The 25,489-nt window shown below is 40.6% G+C and overlaps 2 protein-coding genes across 7 annotated transcripts in view; one reads left to right on the forward strand and one right to left on the reverse strand.

Annotated features, from left to right (window-relative positions):
• Positions 1-5,916: 5,916 nt before the first annotated feature.
• On the forward strand, positions 5,917-12,147 carry prrt4a (proline rich transmembrane protein 4a). Of its 3 annotated transcripts, XM_053623511.1 has the most exons (4): positions 5,917-6,545; positions 7,097-7,144; positions 7,231-7,739; positions 10,056-12,147. In XM_053623511.1, the coding sequence occupies exons 1-4, from the start codon at positions 6,469-6,471 to the stop codon at positions 11,948-11,950; spliced, it is 2,529 nt and encodes an 842-aa protein (XP_053479486.1). In that variant the 5' UTR covers positions 5,917-6,468; the 3' UTR covers positions 11,951-12,147. The 3 variants fall into 3 exon arrangements, with proteins under 3 accessions (XP_053479486.1, XP_053479487.1, XP_053479488.1); XM_053623512.1 differs by having other exon boundaries at positions 5,917-6,318; positions 7,097-7,739; XM_053623513.1 differs by lacking the exons at positions 5,917-6,545; positions 7,097-7,144; positions 7,231-7,739 and adding an exon at positions 8,240-8,461.
• An 815-nt stretch (positions 12,148-12,962) lies between these two features.
• The window catches only part of impdh1a (IMP (inosine 5'-monophosphate) dehydrogenase 1a), a 23,662-nt gene continuing 11,135 nt past the window's right edge, over positions 12,963-25,489 (reverse strand). Inside the window, exons 4-17 of one of the 4 annotated variants that reach the window (XM_053623514.1) lie at positions 24,278-24,379; positions 23,847-23,921; positions 23,548-23,754; positions 23,264-23,351; positions 22,933-23,153; positions 22,459-22,549; positions 21,869-21,964; positions 21,639-21,782; positions 21,391-21,535; positions 20,767-20,910; positions 19,878-19,961; positions 16,815-16,831; positions 15,808-15,879; positions 12,963-14,658 (exon numbers count right to left, since the gene is read on the reverse strand). In XM_053623514.1, coding sequence (XP_053479489.1) covers positions 14,588-14,658; positions 15,808-15,879; positions 16,815-16,831; positions 19,878-19,961; positions 20,767-20,910; positions 21,391-21,535; positions 21,639-21,782; positions 21,869-21,964; positions 22,459-22,549; positions 22,933-23,153; positions 23,264-23,351; positions 23,548-23,754; positions 23,847-23,921; positions 24,278-24,379 — 1,557 coding nt within the window. In that variant the 3' untranslated portion in view covers positions 12,963-14,587. The remainder of the gene's footprint in view (positions 14,659-15,807; positions 15,880-16,814; positions 16,832-19,877; positions 19,962-20,766; positions 20,911-21,390; positions 21,536-21,638; positions 21,783-21,868; positions 21,965-22,458; positions 22,550-22,932; positions 23,154-23,263; positions 23,352-23,547; positions 23,755-23,846; positions 23,922-24,277; positions 24,380-25,489) is intronic. The other 3 variants (XM_053623516.1, XM_053623517.1, XM_053623518.1) reach the window with 3 other exon arrangements.

A 25,489-nucleotide genomic window follows, 5' to 3' on the forward strand; every position in this document is an offset into this window, starting at 1 on the left:
GTATGGTAGGGTAATAGGGATATTCAGACCCATCCCATGTGTTCATGGATCCCGCTTTGTGCACAGAGGTATCGTCATGTAGTGCATTTAGTTCCACTGAAGGGATATCTTAATGCTAAGCACACAAGGACATCCTATACAATTGTATGCTTCCAACTTTGTGGCAACAGTTTTGGAGAAGGAACACATATTGCTGTGATGGTCAGATGCCCATATACTTTTGGCCATATAGTGTATGTTACCCTGAAACTATTCTCTTTTGGTTGTGTCACATGGTAGAAGCTTTCTGAATTGAGCTGCACACCTTGAGCAGTCCAATAGTGATATTTGCTTTGAAGAAATAGGTCTTAAATTTCAACCCCATCGAAAATAATGAAAACCATTAGCAATATACACTCATCAGTCATTTTAATAGGAACACCTATACACCTGCTCATTTATGCAGTTATCCAATCAGACAATCATACGGCAGCAGCACAACGCATTAAATCATTTAGATACAGGTCAAGAGCTTCACTTAATGTTCATACCAAACATCAGAACGGGGGAAATTGTGATCTCTGTGACACTCCAGACAGAGGCGTATCTACAGTGCAGGCAAGGCAAGCAATTGCCTGGGGCCCCGTGTACACACACAAACATTAAAACCACCTGTCTGATATTGTGTAGGCCCCTCTTGTGTCGACAAAATAGCTCAGACCAGATGAGGCATGAACTCCACAAGACCTCTGAAGGTGTTCTGTGGTATCTGGCACCAAGATGTTAGCAACAGATCCTGTAAATTGCGAGGTGGCACCTCCATGGGTCGGACCTGTTTATACTGATCCAACTTGCTTGACTGATTATTGACAAAGAGCTATATATATATATATATATATATCATTTCCCTCCACCAATTTACTGCGAAGAGAATGTTGTGAAATTATATATTGCAGTTTCCTGTGAAAAAAGGTGTGAATACGCATGCAACAGGGATAGGCGAATGTGGAAATATGCAGAGCAGGGTTAGGAGGGTGAATATGAAAGTAATGTAATCGGATTACTTTTGGATTACTTCAAGGTCACATATGTAAATAAAATCAAGAGAAAAGCAATATGATCTAAAATACTGATTTATTTAGTGCTTATTTTAGAAAAAAACAAACAAACAACATGTTCAATGTTTGGATTTGTTTTAAGAAAAGGAATCAATAAATAAAAGATCACTGTCCCTGATGCGGGGTCTTAATAGCGTTCAGAACAATGTTACTATCAATGCAGACTTTAAAAACTTTAATACACTGAAAAAGACACACTATTAGCACTATTAGCATCACATAATAAGAATAATAATAATAATAATAATAATATATATATATATATATATATATATATATATATATATATATATATATATATATATATATACATACACACACACACACACACACACACACACACACATACCCATTCCTACATTCTGTTGAATGTCCATGGAATAAAATAAAATATTAGATGGCATGAATGTAACTTCTGCCATCATTTACACATTTGAATGATCACGTAATACGAAGCATGATACGTGATAACGAAATAAAATATGACCTTATATGGGCATGGGCATTGTTTTGACTCAGGACAGCTGTCATTTGCTTCAGCAACATGTTTTCTGAGAGTAGGCTAATGGTTTAGAGGCAGGAATTTGGCCAATAGTTGCTGCAAGCCTTTTATAATCGACCAATTGCTGTGTGAGGAGGCGGGAATTACAGAGAGGGGTTAAAGCAATGCAAATATGCATACACATGAACCGAACTAGCTTCATTAATCTCTTCAGCAAAATCATCAACTTGCATACTCGATCCTTTACCTACATGTTTCTTTAAACAGATTTGTCCTGGAGTAATTGAACCGCTTCTAAATATAATACATTTTCCCTTAGCACTGGCTATGTACCTAAATCATTTAAACTAGCAGTTATTAAACCCCTGATTAAAAAACCTGACCTCAACCCTTCTCAACTGTCCAGCTAAAGACCTATATCAAATCTCCCCTTTTTCTCCAAGATATTAGAAAAGGTTGTAGCACAGCAGTTATGCTCGTACTTACATAGGAACAACATTCATGAAATGTATCAGTCAGGGTTTAGGCCTCATCATAGCACAGAGACAGCATTAGTTAAAGTAGTAAATGACCTACTACTGGCCTCTGATCAGGGTTGTGTCTCCTTGCTTGTGTTACTTGACCTTAGTGCAGCTTTTGATACTATAGAATCTATAGGGTGCCAATCCATCGCAGGGCACAATCTCACACACACACACATTCATACACTACGGACACTTTAGACACGCCAATCAGCCTACCATGCATGTCTTTGGACTGGGGGAGGAGACCGGAGCACCCGGAGGAAACCCCTGCAGCACGGGGAAAACATGCAAACTCCGCACACACGGCGCTGGCGGGAATCGAACCCCGGACCCTGGAGGTGTGAGGCAAAAGTGCTAACCACTAAGCCACCGTGTGCCCCTATTTGGTTTTAAATGAAAAATAAAAATGTAATCCTGATAGTATTCCCATTTTTTACAAAATGTACCTGCAATCTGGTTCCTTTGTTTTTTGACATAACTGCAACGGATTACAGCTACCAGTTTTTTGTATCCTGATTACGTAACGCCCTTACATGTATCCCGTTACTCCTCGTTACTCAGTTCTCTGTGCTTCAAATGTTTGCAACTTTGTTTATTTATGTGTGTACATTTGTGTGTGCAGGAATTCAGAGGTTTTCATGATTGAAATGTTAAAAGTTCACGGCGTACGTATGTTATCTTATGCACAAAAAAGGAAAGAGAGTTAAAGAGAGAAAAAGACAGATACAAACACATGAAGAAGGTGTAAGGAGGATAAAGACAAAGTAAGAGTAAAGGTCAGGAGTCAACATTTCTATTTTACTTTTATAATGGTTACCTTTCTTCCCCCCAGACAATTTCCACACTCATTACTCGTGAGTCCAGTAGACCCCAACACCATTTTTGTAATATAAATGTGTAGGGAGGAGCACAGGGGGCACTCAGACACTCACAGGAGTGTCAGGTTAAAATAATAACTGATAGTAGAATTGTTCTTTCACTAAACTCTGACAGTAGGTCTCACAGACCCAAATACCATACAAGGGCTAAAATAACCCAACCTTTTTTTTCTAAGAATGTAGGTCGATTTGTACACCTGAGCTCAGAGCAAGTATGAACAGTTTGGCTTACAGCAGATGTCCAAATGTCTCTTTTCAGACAAAGTTGCAGCTACTATGCTTTATTTCTCCCCGCCTTGTGTCTCATGCCCCCTGGGATAGGTTCCAGGTTCACCCCAACCCAGTAAAGATAAGCAGTACAGAAAATGGATGGATGTTTTATCTCTGCAGAGTAGCACTTTCTTTACTGGATAAGTAAAGCCCATGTATGTTATCAGTCATGGGTCTGTTGGCACAATCCCAATTCAGCAGGTCTGCTAATCGCCTGCTTAAGGTCACTCATGCAGATGATTAGCAGAAGAGGAGCCATTGGCCTGACTGGGAGTCAGGCGGCGGATCACAGTGATGTCATATGTTTAACCAGCTCGTCATTGCCCTATCCTAAAGTCCATTTTAGTTCTGGCTCATTTGCTGTCTTCCTGTGCTTTTAAACAGTGGAAAATCAAACACACAGAGGCCATGTACCACAGTGATGCACAGCTCTGTGCAGAACAAGAACCTGTACTAATACATAACATTTGTGAAATACAATACTGCATGTTAACGTTAGCTAATTTTTGCTGTAAACGCAATGAACACAGACTGTATTTATCATCTACAAAATCGGTAATCTAATAAACTGTCGGCTTATTGTACATATGTAGGCTATACACCAACTATATTGATAGAGTAACCAGGAAAATAGTCATTGCTATAATATTTGTATGTTTAATTGTAACACTCATGTTAGGAAACATTCATGCTTCTTGTATCTTTCCAAAGTAGGTCTTTGTAAGAGTGTCCTAGTTTGTATTCTCTCAGGCTAAGTTTTAATTGATCTGGATCCTGACTGCTCTGTCTGACCACATACACCGACTGATTCTCTCCAAAATCCATCATATCCTATGACATGTACATTTACAATGGCTGTGGACACTAAGGGGTCTTTCGCTGGTTAAGTGTTCCAGCTTCATGAAAGGGGTCTTTTTGTTTTTTTGTTTTTTTTTTGTTTTGTTTTTTTACAAAACCTCCGGTACAGTGTTCTAAGCAGAACCTTTAAGGAATTCTCCAGAGGAATAAACCGGAGAAGCTTGTACAGAGATGGAGCCTTTTGTTATTCTTCTAAGAGTGCATGTCCTAGGTTAACTTTGGTTCCTGGGCAAAAAATGTGGAATTAACTCATAAAAAGAGTGTACCTGTAATGTACGTACAAATGAGGCAGGATGCAAGTGCAGGTGCTTCATGTGTGCTTTATTCAGGGCCAACCAAAAAACATCATCAAAGTCCAGGCGGGGTGTGTGTGTGTGTGTCAATACACATGTAGGCAATATCCATCCATCCATCTATCCATTTTCTGTACCACTTATCTTACACAGGGTTGCAGGGAGCCTGGAGCCAATCCCAGGGGACTCTGGGTACGAAGCGGGGGACACCCTAGACAGGGTGCCAACCCATCACAGGGCTCAATCTCACACAAACATGTACACGTGCACACACACACACATGTACACACAACGAACAATTTGGAAATGCCAATAAGCCTACAACGCATGTTTTCGGATTGGGGGAAGAAACCGGAGTACTCGGAGAAAACGTGTAAACTCTGCAAACAGAGGGTACACAAAAACAGGGCTCAAGAGTCATACAAGGATAATACATACTGTGTACAAAATCAAATATCAGCCCAAGGTCAAAACCAGAAAGTACTCTGAAACAGGACTCAAAGAATAAGGCTTGACATTAATGTTACAAAAACATGTTCAGACTTTGCATTAAAACAAAAGATCCAGCATGGTATATGTGTACTAAAATCGGTGACGGGAACAAATCGATGACAGGACACGGGATGGAGACAAAACCAAAACAGAAAACAAGACAAGTAGAACTCGAAGGCAACGGCCATGACAAGGATGCCTCCACCTCCAACAAGTCTAGTCCTTCTTGTTATTAATTTTTATGCCTGAAATACCTTTAAAATATACTTCAAACAGGAATGAAGCTATTGAAGAAAAACTATTTCAGACATTTGACCTTGCTTTGGCCTTGACCTTGTTTGGATCAATTCCAAAATCGAATTATTTCATCTGCTGGTTACAATGATCATTCCATATAAATCTTACAAACATTCATCCACTCATTCTTGAGAGATCACACTAAGCGAGACAGATGGACATATGGAGAACCCAAAAACATCACGCCTCCACCAAACACTAGCACATGCCAATAGTTGCCATGGGAACTGCAATGCAAAGGAGGAATCCATGACAGTATCTGTTCATGGTGGTGTGTAGATCCGAGTCAGATAATGATATCAACCTTAAATGTGCTTTGGTTTGTCCCTCAGGGAAAAAAGCTAGAAAACTAGAAACGTCCACAGAACCCTTGAAGAACCCATTTATTTAAATGTGTACTATATTGTGTAAGCGGTGTCGATGAGATGAAGGCTCTTTCATTTTTTCCTACTGTTTCTTCACTCAGAATTCAAATGTGCAACATCTTTAAGCTCTTCATATACACCAGCATGCCTTTAGCTCGGAGGAAACGCTGATATCTGAGCTTAATGTGCAGTGATTATCTCATATAATGAGTTATAATATATATGATGAGTTGCTTTCAGTGCTGTTTATTAAATTGGCAAACTGAAACTGAACATAGTCTGAAGAAAGGTTTCATTTGCATGCATATATTTGGGGGGGGGGGGGGTATTCTGTTGCGAATGTGATCTTTTGTGTGGAGAAAGGTCTTGCCTTGCTATGTTGCAGTTGCAGTTTACTCAGTGAAGTAAGACGAGGGGAAGTCAAACACCTATCAGAGCTAATCCACTCTTGGCAAAGAGAGCCGGACAGAGGAGCTCGGATCAACACAACTGAAGGGAGATCAGACACATACACCGTAAGAGCGTTGGGGGAAGTGCAGTCAGATAGGGGGTGTGTCAGGCAGAGTGTGTTTCAGAGAGAGAAGCTGAGGCAGGGATGGGGTGTGTGTGAGTGTGTGTGGGGAGCAGAGCAGGAGTGAATGCACTAAAACTCGCACACATGCGCAGGAACCGACAGAAACGGAGACAGCTTTTCAGCAGCAGCTAAGGGATTACTCCTATTTTCGTCTCCATCCTTCCTAGGGTGAGCCCCTTTCCTTTAGCTTTAACAAATCGTATGTGCATGTGTCTTTAACTGCTACTGGGTTTGAGAATGTACATCACTGAATGCAGCTGCTGAGAAATAAGTCCAGTGCTGGTCATGTGGACCATATAAACATGCATCATCCAGAGAATGAGGCTGCATTCAGAAAAGAGAAGACGACCAGAAAATGGGCCAAGAGGACTTGAAGGAGACGGGGAAAAACTGAGGTTTGAGGTTTCTACTGCAGATGGCTTAATGCAGAGCTTCTACACTCAGATAGAAGGGCTGGTGTTTCAATTTTATTATGAATTTAAAATTTAGCGATTAATCAGGTACTGTAGCTTTTCTTTTATGTGTATCTGTTTTTGAGGATCAGTCAATAGTCCTGATTGGGATGGAGTGGAAAGCCTAATTCACATGACTAATCAATGCTTATAGGGAAAGATTGATGAGGATTGATAGGACTTGACGTTGGATCTTCAGCACTGATCCAGTGATTTAGAGCTCTCCAGGACAGCTCCATTATGACAAAACAGTACTGCAAACTGGGGCAAGCTGCGAGAGAGCAATGCCAGGAGGAACAGAAACTGACCAGAACATAACACAACCAGAGCAGACTGCTATGTGAAGAGCAAATTAAAGGAATACTCCAGTATTTTTCAACCACTATTTTTTTTCCTACAGATACAGTAGATGGAGATTTTGGTTGGAAACACTGGAGTATTTTTTTAAGAACTTTGTGTGTGTTTTTTCTTCTCTTTATTTCTTTCATGTTTAGTGCCAGAGGAATACTGGAGACCCGAGATGGAGTACAACAGGACACAGTGTGAGCTGTGATTTCTTCAAGAGGGTTACAAACATGATCCCTCAAAGTGCAAGATTCTTACTGATTCTCAGTCTTACTTTGTTCAGCAGCCCACATGCTGCTTACCTGACTGGAGATGGAGGAGACCAAGCATGGACACAGACAAGCCCTGTTAAAGAGCACAAAGAGGTCCATCCTGCTGGCAGCTTACTGTGGAGCAGGCAGACATCAAGAGCCAATACGGACACCACTACTCCATCAATAACTACTCCACCAAAAACACAAAACTCTTGGCCAGCTACTCATGGTGAGACTGGCCATTCATCACTAACCACCTTATTAGCAACACTGGGGTCATCCCCCAATCCAGTCTCCCAGGCCCAGAGCAAGGTATTCAAAGCACCAGCATATACAACGTCTCCTGACCAAAGGAGACATGAAATGAGGCTTAGCGATATCTGGGTAATGGGGGAGCCCAAAGCTACTGCTCAAAGATCAGATGACACAGGTTTGAAACAAAAGCAAACAGACCTATTGACTACTCTACAGGATGATAGAAGAATGGTAGAGGAGTTCACCAGGAGGCCACCTCACCTTGGTACCAATTCCCCTAGAGGTAAACATTCATATTTATTCATTTAGCAGATGCTTTTATCCACAGTGACTTCAATTCAGAATAGACAATTCAGAGAGGATACAAGGCAACCATGATAAGGATCAGTCAGTACACTGACTCTTCAGTCAGTATCTTCAATCTGCTGTCAGTACACTGTAGTTGCGTAGCATGTTATAGTCTCACTCGCCGCAGTGTACAATCAGTATTCCAGAGGCGTACAAGGGACATCCGTCTCAGCGAGTGGGGAGGGAGGCGGGGGGGTTAGCCGTTGCTTCACTAAGACATGCTTCTCTCTCCACTCATTTTAATTTCTGTTTCATCTCAGTAAATATTTAGGATTAATAGATTGCTAAAGACAGCAAGCTGTTCTTTTTAGATTGGTTTATTGTCCTGATTTATAAATGACATGATTTAATGATGTTTGTGAACACCATTTTCTGGTCTATATTAAATACAGATCACATGATATTAAGTTTTAGGATTGGACTGTACTTAAAATGGGTCAGAAAAAATCTGATGTGCCCAGCTGATTAAGTGGAGATCGCTAATCTAGTGCTGCATTCATACAGACGTTTTGAAACTAGACTCTATGCCCAATCGGACAAGTCCTGGCTTGGACAAAGTGCATGAAGTTCCATATGAGAAAAAAGATAGTCGGAGTTCCTTAAAAGAGGAGACATCCAGACCGAATCCAGGATTGCGAGCACGCACTCTTATTCCAGGTAATTCTTAGCACTCACTCTGTTTACACCAATGCCTGAATGGCGGATACACAGTATACACATCAAGGATAAAGGCACCATGGAGTTCATCCTTAGCTTAAAGAATAATGCTGATTCATACGTTTGGCCTCTAGGCATCCAATAACGCATTTGATGCAGAACATACCCGTTGATCAATAAGAAATAATCAATATATACTCAGCAAAAAAGGAAACGTCCCTTTTTCAGGAGACTGTATTTTAAAGATAATAGATAAAGATAAATCCAAATAAGCTTTACAGATCTTTATTGGAAAGGGTTTAAACAATGTTTTTCATGCTTGTTCAGTGAACCATAAACAATTATTGCACGTTCACCTGTGGAACAGTCCTTAAGACACGACCAGTTTACAGGCGATAAACAATTAAAGGTCACAGTTACAATAAGTTAGGACACTAAAGAGACCTTCCTACTGACTCTGAAAAACACCAGAAGAAAGATACCTAGGATTCCTGCTCACCTGTGTGATCATGCCATAGGCTTGCTGCAGGGAGACATGAGGACTGCAGATGTGTCCAGAGCAATAAACTGCAATGTCTGTAACGTAAGACGCCTAAGACAGCGCTACAGGGAGACAGGAAGGACAGCTGATCGTCCTTGCAGTGGAAAATTACATGTAACCATGTGTCCCCCCAGACGTGATCGAGAACTTGCAAACGCCTTGGTGAAAGAGTGGAGTAACATCTCACAGCAAGAATTGACCAATCTGGTGCAGTCCATAAGGATAAGATGCACTATAGTACATAAAGCAGCTGGAGGTCACCAGATATCTCCCCCCCCCTTTTTGTTCAGTGACTAATCATTCCATTTCTGTTCATCAAATGTCTATGAGACTTGTTCAGTTTATGTCTCAGTTGCTGACTGTTTTTATGTTAAGAAATTTAAAGCAGTTGAATGCGAGAGGACATCTCTTTTTTTGTTGAGTTTATATATATAATTATTTAACTATAGATTGTGTGGGATTTTTTTTCCACCTCAACCAAGATTTTACAAAGTACGGCCAATCAGTTAGGATGAAGCTAGTTTCTGGTCACTTGGTATTCACTTATTAAATAGCTCAGATATGCAGATAAGTGATGCAACTTCTTAAAGTGTGCCACTTCCTGGTTTTTAAATAGTTGCACAAACGAGAACAGCACCAAGGTCACGACTGCTTATCTGCACTGTGTGTGTGAGAGAGACTGTATGACCTATTTAATTTAGTCCTACTTCCACATCCCTCCCTGTAAAATAGGCCAGCTAATTACCACAGCCGATGTTTTATGTCTTTCAGCACAAGGGACTGTTTTTATCATGATGCTGATAAGTGCCTTGGGACATTCTACTTTGTCATTTAGTTTTTGATATGAATCACCTTTTTCTTTTGTGGTATGCTCAACATTTGATTTATAACTTGGGGTATTCATTTGGCTGTGCCTTATATTTCATGCAATGCATCATATACTCTTGTACACATAGGTTGAGTACAATACTCATATCAGAAGTCTATTACGCAAACAGTTCATAGCGATGTGAAGTGCAAATCTTTCTAAAAACACCTTTTCTGTATTTTCAGGCTTGCTTTTACTTGATGACTGGAATGATGACTTCACTGAATCCTCCTCCCAGCCTGACTGCAATATTGACAACACAGGCATCTGCAACTCCTCCAACCCTCTCTGGAGCCTTGGTCTCCCTGACAACCTCTCCAGTGCCCTGACTCCTGCTTCCCCAATGCCCTCTCCTGAGAATATGACCCCACCTCCTTCTATAATAATGACCCCACCTCTTTTGGTGCCATTATTTTCAGACTGGAATGCTGCAGTGGCAACGTGGGGCCTGGCGTGGGAGCTGCAGGTATACGGGCTGGGTTGTGTGTTCTCTCTGGTGGCTGTATTGTCTGCACTAAGCTTATTGTGCCTCCCTCTGTGCCAGCCGTCTGATTGTGCCAACTTCACTCTTCTGCATCTCCTGCAGCTGCTTATTGGCTCAAGTCGGGCTTTCTGGCTTATCTATGACCCCTATGGTCAGAGAGAGCGACTCCCTGTGGCCTGGGCACGGTTCCTACATGAGGCCGGCTACCCATGTTTAACCGGAGCTTTAGGCATGCTGCTTGTGCTGCTTTCTCCTCAGCTACTCTCTCAGAATGCACTGCGGCGGTGTATTTGCTTGCTGGCCGCACTCATGCTGCTTCACATGGCCACAGTTATGGGCGCAGTTGGAATATTATGGATTTTCCCTTCCTTCCCTGTCATTTCTCTGCTGCCCCCTGCAGCCTTCCTGCTTCTCTCGTGTCTCCTCTCCACTTCATACCTGCTGCTCTACTGCTGTGCCCGTGTCGAGGCCAAGCATATCTACAGGCTGAGGGAGAATTCCCCTGATCGCCGGGCATGCCAAGCCAGCCAATACCCCCTCAGTGAGGCACGCATGTGGGAGCGGGCAGCCGGAATGGGACTGTTCGCAGCACTTTTCCTACTGGCATGTGCAGGACTCAGGCTCTATGCGATTCTGCATGCACTGGGACTGACTGGCGGCAGAATGGGGCTTATGCCCTGGCCCTGGTGGGTCTTTCAACTGAGCTGCAGAGTATGTGAGGCATGCGTTTGTCTCACTCTAGCTCTCATTCTCACACACCCTCTCCTCTGCTGTGGAGTAGCTCGCCCAAAACTAAGTCGCTGGAACTCATGGTTCGGCAGGTCATCCGCCAGGAACACAGTGATATCCAAACCCCAAATCCTGTCAAGTGGCTGGACCAAGAAGACTGGAGAGACACTGCATGAAAGCATGTCACGGCATGAGAGTGAGAGTGTGCCACTTTATACACTAGCAGAGCTGCCCCTAGGAGAACCAGAAGGCCTGGACCTTAACTATCCCAGCAGCCCTCAGCTTGCCCCTGCACAACTTTCTAAAAATGGGCTTTTGGTCTCCCAGTCTTCCTTCATCAGCCTGTACTGTGATTCTACAGTAGATCTGAGGCCTCCGTCTCCGATTGACCTGCGGCGAAGCATTGATGAGGCTCTAAACAGTGAGGCTCTGTTCCATCGCAGCCTGTTCAGCTCCTCCAGGCTGTCCCTTAGCACGCGGGGGCCTCCAGATGGTCAGCCATGCAGAGGAATACCTGCAGAACCATCCCTTTACCGCACAGCATCATGTGGGGATGTGGATTTGCCTTCTGCACCGTCACCACCTGTACTAAGGAGCAGCACAGCATGGAAGACCTCCAACTTCAGCTCCTTACGTGGAGGAACTAGAAGTCATGGAGGTCAGGCATCTTTTTATACTGGCTTTGGCTCTGGGCGCCACACTCAAAAGCAATACAGGGCTCTGGGCTCCATTTCTTCCAGAGAGCGTTTGTATGATCAGCAACATATTCGCACACAAGCTGATGAACTGGCTGTGCAAGCGGAATTCATTAATGTCTGCAGACAGATAGATGCACTGAGTGTCTGCAGTGACACCATCGAACTGTAGGTTAATGGGACACATCAGGACTGAGTGGAGTGGCTCTGAGGGTAGAGAATGTCTATAGTCCTATAGTCTATAGTTATTTTTGATAGATGTATGGATTTTGCTCCAGAAATGTACATTCCTATTGAGTTGCACATGGAAATATGTTAAAAGGCACCGTCACAGTTTGGGCAATTCGTTTGTTTTTGGTAATACAACTGATATGCAACTTTATTGACAAAGAAATATTAAAATGGGAATGAATAAATATATACATACAGTATATACACTGACAACATTTAACAGTAAAGACAAGATGTAATCAGACAAACAAGGAAGAGCTCTTTCCTCCAGCAGCAATATGTCTACATTTAGCACTTTATTTTTGACAGGGTGAAGAATCACCGCAAGTGGAGTGTGTTCAGGTGTGGCTTTACTTGTAAGAAAAGAGATTTTCAGGTGAAGATTAAGTTGACAAAAAGTTGATAAAAGTTTGTAATACTTATATAGCAACACCGGTCAGTGCATGTATGGGGGGAAATCGTTGTTTAATTTTAGGCTCTTTTTGTCCCTCCCCTAATCAAATACACACACACACTATACAAAATGTACATTTTATCTTCTTCGCTTTCATTCTTTTCTTTTTTGTACTGGGTAGAGTAGCAAAAGTCAGAACTTCACTTATACAGGTGTGTTTTTATAGGTAACAAGTCTATGAAAAAATTATAAGCTTGGCTGTTAGCACCATGCCTCTATTTTATAATGAATTAATGATGAATGAATAAATAAATAAAGTGGGGAAGTGAAAATGTATGTTCTTGGATGTACACATTTAAATATAACAAATTTACCTGAACTTGTTGAACCCATGATCCATTTCAGGATTCGAGACCATCATGTCATCATGATCCATCCCATTTTGTGATGCTATTGCAACGCACCAAGCATAGGCTGTATATACAGTCTACACACTAAAAGTCAATACCGCCAGCTAGTGGTGATATTTAAATAAAAGAAATGATGACAGAGCCTCTCGGATCATAACCATCTTTATTAAATGTGACCCTTTTGCACATCATGGCTGAGTGCACAGCTTTGGGCAGTACTCCTGTACAAGAGTAATACATGAGCAGCAAAAGCTAGTCAAAATCAGTTTTCATTACCTCTGCCTAGAGGTCATACACCACAAAACTGAACCGTTTTAAGCTCTAATTGTGCTTCATGTAGCTATAGCACAGAAATGTAACTGTTTGAGATGCTCCGACATCATGCTGTGGTCCTGTAGTCACCCGTTCAGTCTACGCGAGATCTTCAGGTCCTCACTTTAGTGAGATGCTTTAAAGAAGAGTATTGTCAAAAATAAGATAGTAACATTGAACATAATAAAGGACTATAATAAAATAGATCTCTTTGAGCAGTTTCTTTTGTCCAAAAGACTGTACAAATTTAGGGAACTGCCTGACTTGCCAGCAATCGCAGACAAAATAAGAGGACCTGTTGTAAAGCAAACCTATTTTATACACTCTAAATTCAAACAATGACTCAGGCAAAAAGACAACACATCCACACAAACGGAGGTGACACCTTCATACATGAAATTTTTCCTGCGAATGAATTAAGTCTAATATTCACTGTATAGCATACACATAATCACGTTTGGTATTACACTTGTATAGTGTAAATGTACACAAGGAACATTTTGTCTTACATTATTATCCAAACCCCCAAAGGAGCTGGGACTCTTCCAGGAAATGGAAACTGTGCAGTGATATAGCATTATGTCACAAACTTCAACACACAGAAGACAAAAATGTTGCTCTACTCAGATCAAAGTCACTCACACTGGAAAGTTTGAACACTTCTATCATAACTGCAACCACTGAGTAAATCTGCTTGTTTATCACTATTGTATCGTATCCATATGTGATATTTCATTTGGCCAAGAAGGTGTGTGTAGATATTGAATTAAAAATGCTAAAATTAATTCCAATCACAGAGTATCTCTGGTGTAGCATGGTAACACTACACTTAGCTTTCATTTGTAAGGCGTGCAGGTGGAAAGGATCTCTGATTTTAACTTAAGGCTATCCCCTTAGCTTCTGGTTCCATAGTCTAAGCCTGCTAACTGGAGAACCTAAAAAGCATACCGAATCAGGTTTTTGAAATGTGTACTTCATATATAAATCTCATTATCTTCCATTTGCCATTCTCGTTTTACGCCCTGTACCCTTATAAGTGACCAAAACACCAGCCGGGTGCACAGTATTAAAGCTTATTGCTAGGCCCACAGAGAAGACATGTAACAAGAAGAATTTTGGTTACATTGACCACGAGTTGAAAAGCAGTGAGAGTTACACTATTCTGTGAGGGCAAAGATACATAGGACATAAGAGGGAGGATTGTCATATACGGAGAAAACAGAAACAAAAAGACACACAAATCAAATAAAATAAAATAATAAAAAAAAACTAAAGCGCCAGTTGTTTTCACACGACAGTGCACAGCAATGTCCATGTCTGTGTTACGAAGGTAGAGTGCAGGATACCTGCACGTCTGCTGCTGAACACACCTGGTCGGGAAATACACACCACCGTTTCTTCAGAGGAGGATGACCAGGAGGAAGAAGGGAGGAGAGGAGGAATGTAAGAGAGCTCTGATGAATCAGTCGTGTTTGGTCACAGCTAGGGTCGTATGGCCTCTGCTGCCACCCTCAGTATAATCGCTTCTCGTAACTACGTGAGAGACAAAGCGTGTCATTAACATTTGACGCAAGGACAGCAAGCATGTGTCAGTGATTCAAAAATGTTAATTTTAAACTTTTTTAAAGCATCCAAAAAGCAATGTAATGCTGTCTGTAATAGCAAAACAAAACAAAAAAAGTGTGACACATTATATAAACGTTATAATGATATATTTTTCCCTTCTTCAGGTGTAGCTGAACGATTAACCTTTAAAATAAATAAATAAACTAATCTCAGTTTGAAACACTGTCCCCTTTACAAGCTTTCAACCATGTAAAATGCCTGTAAAGGAGTTCGACCAATCAGAAGTGTCCAAACACAACGTTGTGTACGTGACAACACATCAGGAACTACTACCCAGCTACCACACAGCTCAGGCTCTATGTCAGTTGTTTTCCTGCGATAACCGCACATCTGGCTGTAGTTTGACTGACTGTGGGTGTCAGAAACTGTGTATTTAAGCTGATTTTCTTCAAATAGGAGTAAGAGACGATTGTAGTTTTACAGTAGAGATAGTTGATGCAGACAACTCGGAGCCTGATCAGTGTTTCCCACACATATGTGATACTTGGGCACTGGTCCAAATATACTGACAAGCACCCAAGTATGTTTTTTAATTTCTTGGATCAAGGTGAGCAGCGAGAAAGAGGGGCAGGGCACAGCAGTAGTGACATAAACGAATGAGACGGACGACGTGAGGAGACCCGATGAAGCTTCTTCTTTCACTGTTAGCTTGGACGTTAATTACCATATAAGCTTGGGCTGGGCTTGAGACCCTCATAATCTGCACACTTTGTGTGGCTATAGCAGAGAACAGAACCATGACCAACCGTAACCGATGAAGAGTACAGTGTCCTGGACGACAGTACAGTATTGCTTATGCTAATAGAGAGTGATTTATTGAATAAGTCATTGATGACAACTCCCCACGGCTAGTTTGCATTTATTGAGCACGCAACACATCCGGCTTCCCGTTTAACTACGCAGAATAATCCACTTTAACCAGGTTCACTCAACATATTCTGAATGCTGGAATGTGAGCAACAGATAAACATTGTCCAATTTTTGTTGTGAATGTTATGTGTTATGTGAAAGTTTGGAGGAATACCTTTCAACCTAATCAGACTATTTATAACTCACCTGTGCTCAAGTGATTAGCGAGGAGCCTCTCACAACTCACTCTCCTCTTTATCAGGGGCTGAAAACTGCAATCTAGAAAAAGGTTTCTGATAAATTTGCAGGGTGCTTTTATTTTTATTTAAATCAGTGTTTTTTACTCTTGAGTGAGAGGTATGATTTTTGTACTGTAACATGCTTATATTTAGGATTTCATGTCAATATAGATTATATAATGATTGGGAGGTCGCTATGCTTTCAGTGCAAAGAAAGCTCCGCCTCCTAGATTTACCTCATTACAAACAGACGAAGCGCGTATTTGTTTGCGCCAAATCTGAATCAATCATTCGTATGTTTTGATTTGGAAATTCGTTAAACAAAAGCTGAATCGCGTTCATGCACAAATAGTAAACCCAATAGTTATTACGTCAATATTAATTTGATGGGAAATTACAATTGCAGGAAATGGAGCAGTATTGTTAGTTCCAGGAGTCAGTCAGTGAGCTGGGTGTAGTGACCGATGAGATTCAGATCCAGAAACCCTAACACCATTGACCTACAACAACCCCAGAGCCCCAATCATACATTTCAGCGGGAAACACTAACTGCTAGAAAATAATCACAACTTAAATCGTAATCAATAAAACAATATTATTCAGATTTTGATATGTCCCCAAAATCCTCATTCAGCCTTATCGCTACATGAAACCTAAAGGTATAGATCAGCCAAAAATGCTAACATGAAGATCAATAAAGGTAATCTGGTAGGACATACCCAGTGTCAGCACATTTAGCATTTTTGTTCCACTATGCCTTTATTTTCTTATAGCTTGCATACAGAGTAGATACAGGGCTTATGAGCTGCAAAGGATGTTAGTTGCATCTAGAAATTAAACAGAGAAAGTGACCTCAAGGGAGGAAAAAGAAAAAAAAAAGAGTAAACTTAAGTTTTCACCAAAAGATCCTACAACTCACAATCCCCTCCACCATGATTTACATAAAAAACACAGACATGAGGACTGAGTACTTACATGGCACAAAAGTATATCTACGATGAGTGCATAAAAGAGAGGAGAAGAAGAGAATTTCACATCATTCCATAAGAAGATATGAGGGGAAAAGATTTTTGGGAGGACTGTATGAACTAAGAGGGGATTGCCGAGTGTCTGACATCTAAGTAAAGGCTTTAAGAAAAAAAAAAATCCAGACAAAACTGGTACTGGAAACAGACCTGCCAACCCCAAAGAGGAATAATGTACAGTCTTAAGGGGGGAGTGTGGGATGTTTTGGCAGCGGGGGAAAGCTCCCACGCATCCTTTTTAATTAAGATGTTGACACTAGAAAAAGTTCACTTCCTTTTTTACTATTCAAGAAAGACGAGGAAGATGTTTTGTACAGCAATTTATAAGAAAGTGTGCATGTAACATTTTTCTAGTGTCTACATCTTAACGAAAACAAAGGACTGGCAGCATTTCTCCCACGAAAACACATCCCGACTGGTGTTTTTAACCACTTTCTAATTATCGTTGCCATTATAATTATTTGTAGCGTGTTACATTCGATACAGGCGAAAAAGTGCCGTTTTATTTACTACTTTCAGCCGAAATGTTTCGGTTAACTATATACTTGTCTAACGTTTGCTAAAAGTCAAACACTGATCGAGTTTATTTCACATGAATCAACACAAAACATTCTCCATTTAGCTTGACAGAAAGTGAGAACACTGCATCTTTCAAGCAGGAAAATTACAGTAAGACAAAAGATTACAAATCTCAGATTTGGGAGAAAGGGGAGGGGCTTCCAGTGAGTCAGTTAATATTGAAGGCTTCAAAACAGCTGTGTAATCATGCCAGATTCACATGTGGATTGCCTCATCTACCTTTCTTTTCCCTTGGGGGGGGAGTGGGGGGTTGGGGGACGGCACCAACGTTAAAATGTGTAGTTCCTAAACAAAATGCGTAAAGGTTGGCAGGTCTGCAATTGTGTTTAAATAGCCGTGTAAAACTGGGTTTGTCTGGTCAAAATCACTAAAATGGCCATAATATTAAATATATGTAGTAACAGGTTCAAGAGATGATGTTTCCGGTTTCCTTTGTTGTGCATAAGTTATTATGTTAATAGACCATTTTTTGTAATTAACAACTGAATTTTAAGTCAACTGTAAAGAACTCCAGTATGCCTGCTGTCTTACATTCAAAAGTCTAGAATATCACTTAATACATAAACAGAAGCAGCTCAAAAGGACATCAGGTTTAACCTTTAGCTTCAAAACTGGTTGGTGTAAAAAGAAAAAAAAATAACCCAAAATAACATTTCTGGCTCAACTCCTCCAATGAACACACAAAAATGTTTATATTAAAGAGATTATATTCAGGTCAATTTGAGTTGAGAGTAACAAAGATGAAATATAAGTGTTAAAGGTGATTTTGGTCTCTGTCACAATCCCTCTATTTATCATTTACACTCCTAACTGAGACTAGGAGGATCCCCAAGGACGAGAATGGGTTGTTATGGGTTAATGGGTTATTTCCATTAAAGCGAAAGACAACATAGAAACAAGAGCGTATATTTAGCATGTTACAGTTACACTATAGGGCCAAAAGATTGTGTACACCTGACCATCAGTCCCACATGTGGGCCTTCACCAAATGTCTTCGTATGCTGTAGCATCACAATTTCCCTTCACTGGATCTAAGGGAAACAAACCTGTTCCAGAATGACGATGACCCTGTGAACAGAGCGAGGTCTATGAAGACATAGCATGCCAAGGTTGGAGTGGAAAAACTTGAGTGGAATGCACAGAGCCCTGACCTCTCAACCCCTCTTATCACCTTTGTGAAGAACTGGACTGCTAACTCCATCTCGGTCCTCCTTGCCCGACCTCACTAATGCTCTAATGAAAAGTGGAGGTTATTAGAACAGAAAAGGTGGGACTAATATGGCATGTTCAAAAAGCACGAGTGTAATGGCCAGGCATCTACAATGTTTTGGCCATAGTGTACATTGTATTATAGTTTTGCACATAAAAAAAGGTCCATCACTAAAACAGATGAGCATTCATGTCCGATTTCAAGGCATCCCCTCTCCCCCTCCCCCAGTGTCAGGGGCCTATAAAAAAGGCTACTCAATAATTCTCAGGAAACATTTTACAAGACTATCAATAAGTGAGTAAAAAATGGTTTTGAATGATTTGAATGGTCTTCAAATGGTTTTATGTTTATGGAGTCTTGCAGTCAGAAGCACCTGCCTGAGGACTAATTATACAAGACTGATGATTTGCTGTGTAGATTTTATTTGAATAGTTTCATATAGTTTAATTAATACATTAGTTAATTAAATTAAATTACTATGACTAGCAAAAGACAGGGCAGGAATAACCAACCTCATGAGCCTGGCTATATGGTGCTGCTTTTCACCCGAGATAAATTCATTTTCAAACACAATTATCTTAAAGTAAAGGTTCTGACACACAGTAATATTCTCCGATTAAAGACAAGGATTCGTGTATTTTCTCACAGGCCTTTAAGTATTTTTATGTTTTCTTTCACTGTAATATTGTTTATATTTCAAGTTAACTGTGATTAAGTGAAGATAGATTAGATCATTTAAAATAGATCTGGTGATTTGAAGATTCAAGAAGGGTTAGAGTGAGATAGTAGAGGCATGAGTAACGACAAGCCTTTCTGATTAGCTGCATTATGATTATAAAGTCTGTGTGAAAATATTTGGATTAATAACAAATATATTAAAAAAGGTCACTCACATACACAGAGAAATGTTTGAGTTTCTCTTGCCTAAGTGAAAGATAAACACCACAAAAGAGGGCTTGGGTGTCAGTGGGAGTCAGTGGAGTGACTTATCACTGTGTATGTGAAAGTGGTCCACAAAGCGTGAGAAACAAGAGATACAGGCTATTTGTCAGTCTCAGCACCTGTGTGTCCTGAGCGCTCTGTGAGGCTCTGTCTGACAGCTGCTGGAGCAGTCACTGAGCACGGCAGCATTGCGTAAGGGGCACTGAGAAAGAGCCACAGAGACAGGGTGACTGATGGCTCAGGCGGCCCGAGCGGAAGTGAGCAGAGTGAATGGAGACTTACGAGTGAAGGCCATGGACGCCGCCCTCCACCTGAGCAGACATGGTCCTCTTCTCAAACTTCAGCTCTCCAGAGTACATCATAGAGCTACACATAACACAGAAAACCGGCATTACAGACACATGATTTGCAAAACCTTTAAATTAGCGGTTCTCAGAGTGGGGTCTGAAGACCCGTTATTAATCAGATTGACTGTTCACTCGAATTAAAAGGGTTTCATCCAAAGCTCAATAGCTCGAAAACAAGTACGACTACAAATAACATCGACTAATGATAGTCCTGATAGTAAAAAGTCCAGGAATAAAGTGCTTTGGCTCTAATAATATCAGCATATTAAATGTACAAATTTAAATATCGAGCCTCATATCTGGACAGTTGGATTAGGTTAATAAAATAAATCTGGACTGAGGGGGTTGGTGGAATTAGTTTTACAGTTACAGGGGTACCTGGCTGCAAAAACAGAAAGGCAGTTAGAGGAGAATGGCCAGACTGGTTTGAGCTGACAGGAAGGCTACGATAACTCAAAAAAACCAACACTCTTTACAGCCGTGATGGGCTGAAATGCATCTCCACCAAACGTCAAGTTAGTAGATGAGCTACAACAAAAGAAGACCACTTCGGGTTTCCGGTCTTCAACTGGCCGATTTTGGTAGGGTTCCTACAACCTTAATTAAGATCCAGAAGCCATTAGTACCGATTTCCCATTTACTTTACTGTACTGAGAAGACTGTCCCTCGCAATACTAGGTAGAGATTTAAATAATAAACCACCTAATTCTAGTCATCGAGGCTGAAAATAAATAAATAAAATGACTAATGCTATTTGACAGCAATCAAGCACTAATGTTATTGTTATTATTGCTCTAAAAAGATTACATTAGCCATGGTCTTACCGTAGGATGGACAAGCTCTTTGCACCAATATCCTGGCAGCCATGTTGGATTCCAGCAATGAGGTACGGCACAAACTTATGGATGGAGCCTTTATCCTGAACTGATCCTGATACACCCTGAGCTACCTTCACCTTATCACCCTCACTGTAACACACAGAGAAACACAGAAATACAAACATTCAGCTATGCAGAGAGGACAGCAAAAAAAAATTCAACAGGTTAAAAAGAAAATTTATAATTTTTCATTAAAAAAATGCAATGATATTAAGAGTCATTACGTGCCAAGCTAAACTTCTCTATATAAATCTGACAAATCCTACTAATATAACATTATGGTTAGACTATTTTGTAACGAAGGGAAACAGAAGTGTAAAAAGATATCTGATGTTATAAATAGGAAGTAAATAAAGGTGACTTTAGTGGACATATTTCCTCTCCGCACATTGGCCATCAAGCCTGAGAAGAGGCTAAGATCTATAAATATCGTGTAAACCAATATCGCTAATAATGGAAATTAAGATGAGTTATGAATAAAGCATGTTACAATGATTATATAACATACAGAAATAGCCTAGGCAATTCGACTGTAAACATATTCATGTTTGTAAGTATTAAGACATATACCTGAAATAGCGTTTTTGGCTGCCGCTGTTTTTCTCCATGGCATCCAAAGAGCCCATACCACGGTACTTCTTCAATCTTACGCCATCTGAGAAAAAATACTCACCGGGAGCTTCTGTGGTTGCGGCGAGCAAGGAGCCCATCATCACTACCATAAAAAAAAAGAACAAACAGGTAAGAGAAGGAGCGCAGTAAAGAAACGTATAGGCAGAACCTTTACATTACAGGTCTGATCAGACCGTGACAACTACCTGTGGACGCTCCCAAGGCGAGAGCCTTCACTACATGTCCAACTGTCTGAATGCCACCATCTGCGATCACGGGCACTCCGAAACGGCGGGCGTACTCCGCCACTTTATACACAGACGTGCCTTGGGGTCTCCCACACGCCATCACTGCAGGCAAAAACAGACGTTAAGATGTCTATCGATACGTACGTTCGTATAAGTATTCATCAAATATATTATGATATCTCACTCACCTTCCTGCGTGATGCAGATGGAGCCACAGCCCATGCCCACTCGGAGAGCATCCACGCCTGCGTCGATCAGATTCTTCGCCTGTGCAGCGGTCACAACTACACAGATGGAGAAAAGAACGGGAATCATAAATAAAAAGAATCAGACGATAATTATCAACTGCCTCAATCTTCTTTAGAGCAAATTACTTTCTGACTAAGCAAACATCTCAGGGAATTGAATCAGAAAAACCAATTAGTGTTATAGCTACAACTACAACATAAGAATTTCCAAACAAGTACGAATAATTTCAAAACAGATACAATTGCCATTTTCATACAACTAGAAAAAAGTGCTGTTAATGTGATGGGAAATGTTCTGAATGCACGTTTGCATTAAACTGACAAATAGTTGGACAGCTGGATTAAGTTCAAGAAATAAACTTTTTCTGTGACCACAAGGATGTATATGGACATTTATTATTAAATATAGAAAAAAAAAATTAAGGCTCCAGTACAAGTTTTGGGTTTGACTTAACTAAACAGCAGAAAAGAAGAAGAATAAAAAAAATATTATATATATTTTTTTAAACAACCAAAACTTAGTGACCCACCGTTTCCTCCCACCACCTGTAGTTCAGGGTACTTCTGTTTAATGTAGTTGATCATGCTGATCTGAAACACTGAGTTTCCCTGAGATGAGTCCTGAAAGACAAACACAGAGACAATCAATCACGGCATATACAATACCTCAGCAAAAAAAAAAAAGAAAAAGAAAAAGAAATTTAAGAGGGGGGAAAAAAAAAAATATATATTATATATATATATATATATATATATATATATATATATATATATATATATATATATATATATATATATTCCAGACTAAGTTAAGAAAAAATATTAATTGAATTTGATTTAATATACAAGCCATATTAATATAAAATAATTATAAACAGTGCTTTTTTCCCCCCGATCATTCAATCAGTGTCTAGCATAGAATAGCCTTCAAGAAGCTCAGTCGAACACATTTACCACTTCAACATTTAAATAAGCAAGAGTGTGTATTATGTGTGATGTCTAACCTCCCCCTCTAAGAGACGTACCAGCACCACCACATCCACTCCAGCCTGCATGAGCAGGTCCAGTCTATATTTGTCGTCCTCGCGCGTGCCGATGGCGGCACCACAGAGCAGCTGTTTACGTGAGTCTTTAGAGGCCAGAGGGTACTCTCTGTTTTTCTTCAGATCGGTGCGAGCAATTATTGCCACCAGTTCATCGCTGTCATTCACTATGGGCAGTTTACCTGTCAGAAACAAAACTCACCATCAGTCAGGATCAAAAATCACATGTGAAAGACGTACAAATGAACACCGCCACTGGAAGCGCTTCACAAGAAAACGCAAGGAACCAGACCTTTCTTGCTGCGCTGCAGTATGTCGTTAGCCTCTTTTAGAGTAACCCCTGCTGGCGCAACCACTAAATCATCTCGCTTAGTCATCGCCTGGTAGATTCAAATCACAAACAATCACAGCTTCATCACGTTCAAAAGGCTCCGCATAAAGTAATCTCACTACAAACTAGACCTGAAGAAGATAGAAATTCATAATATAATATAAAAAATGTTATATAATCGGTCAATATAAATGAATAGAGTGTTTATATAGAGCTGTACTGGTATGACTAATTTGTTTACAAACCTCCTCCAATGGCCTGTCATAGTCTTTCTCTGACAGGAAGTCAATGTCCCGTGACGTGACGATTCCCACCAGCTTGCTGCCCATTTTACCAGTTTCGGTAACAGGGATGCCGGAGAAGCCGTGCCGTACCTTAGCCTCGAACACGTCGCCAACCGTGTGCCGAGGGCTCATCACCACTGGATCTGTGATAAAGCCCTGCTCAAATTTCTGCCGTGATCACATTCAACAGGTTGATGATTAGACACCCCATCAGTAAGCGTATTACGCGATTCGAGAGCGAGTAAAAGTCTGAGCTTCACCTTAACTTTCCGAACTTCATTTGCTTGGAACTCCGGTGTGCAGTTGTGATGGATGATGCCAATTCCACCCATGAGCTGACACACGAATCAGAAAAAAAAAAATACAAGTCAAGAGCCATATTACATCGTGGCTGTCATCCATTCTGAAGTGACCGTGACTATGCCTTACACAGTGAGAACCATTAGGAACAAGTCATCGTTCAAATCTGATAATGAACAGATGGACTAAATAGCAAAAATTCCCCAAACTGCCAACAACTTCAATTCGAGTTTCTGTTTATTTACTTCTTTTAGCTGTTTTATGCAACATGTCACGATTTAATATTTTTAAACATAATGATTTATGCTCGAATCATGACCGACATTAATAGGTAATCTAGTGGGCATTTTTGAATTCAGGGTGCATGTTTGTGGTTGTGTGGGATACTCACAGCCATAGCAATGGCCATGGATGACTCGGTCACAGTGTCCATGGGAGATGAAATAAGCGGCGTCTTCAGGGTTATCTTCCGGGTCAGGGCTGAGGTCAGATCCTTAATGAACACATCAAACCAAAAATATGCATCACACACTTATAACAAAAGGTTACAGAGTGCTAAGAAAATATTCTACAGTGAAATATTTATATGGATGTAGCCACCTTGACTGTACGTCAGAGGCAGGCACTCGAGTCAAACTTAAGTCGCGTAAAAACAGACTTCAGACTTGACTTGCAACTTTTCCTTTATGACTCCCGACTTGTTCACTTAGTAACTCGTGAACAAGAAGTCTTTCCATGATAACTCAGACACGGTGTGTGAGAAAGTTACAGAAAAATATACATATACACACACACACACACACACACACACACACACACACACATACATACATACATACATACATATATATATTTTTTTGCATGCGTGTAGTTACTTTATTTCGTTTATTTATTTTGGGCTACAACCTCCCCCGCAACGTAGTGACGTGTCACGACCTGCGCCAGTGGAAACAGAGCAGCGCATCCTGGTTTCGGCAGGAGCACCGTACATGGTAACAGAAGGAATTCAATATGTAAATAAGTGTGGGAAGAAGATTAAAAGATGCTGGACTGACTAAATCAAACTTCATAAGACATGCCCGGACAGGTGCGCTTAGTTTACATTAGTGTCAGAGCAAATGTTCCTGTTGTTCAGAGCAAATAATAGCATTTACCATGGCACAGTCATGGCTTAATTATCAAAAGGAAGTTGACCTACATGCTACGTTTGGTAACGCTAGAACTAAAAATCAACAGTCCCCTCCAAAACTACTGGAACGGCAATGCCTTTTTCTTTCCCTCTTCCCTGTAGACTGAAGACAATTGGGTTTGAGCTCAAAAAAGATGAATATGAGAAGAGTTTAGAATTACAGCTTTTATTTCCTGATATTTATATCTAGAGGTGTTTAAAAAGCATAGAACATAGCACATTTTGTATCAGACAACCCAATTAGTAGGCGAGCAAAAATACTGGAGCATGGGACGGACTGGTGTTTCTTATTACCAAGGTGTGTCCCGTTAGAATGATTGTTTAAACAGTAAATAGCTCTTAACATTTACTACTGGTTTTAGCTTTCACTTTCACCTGTGAAGACTGCATTTGATGTTAAATGAAAGTATAACC

The sequence above is a fragment of the Ictalurus furcatus genome, chromosome 4 (genome assembly GCF_023375685.1).
Source record: "Ictalurus furcatus strain D&B chromosome 4, Billie_1.0, whole genome shotgun sequence".
Classification (NCBI taxonomy): domain Eukaryota; kingdom Metazoa; phylum Chordata; class Actinopteri; order Siluriformes; family Ictaluridae; genus Ictalurus; species Ictalurus furcatus.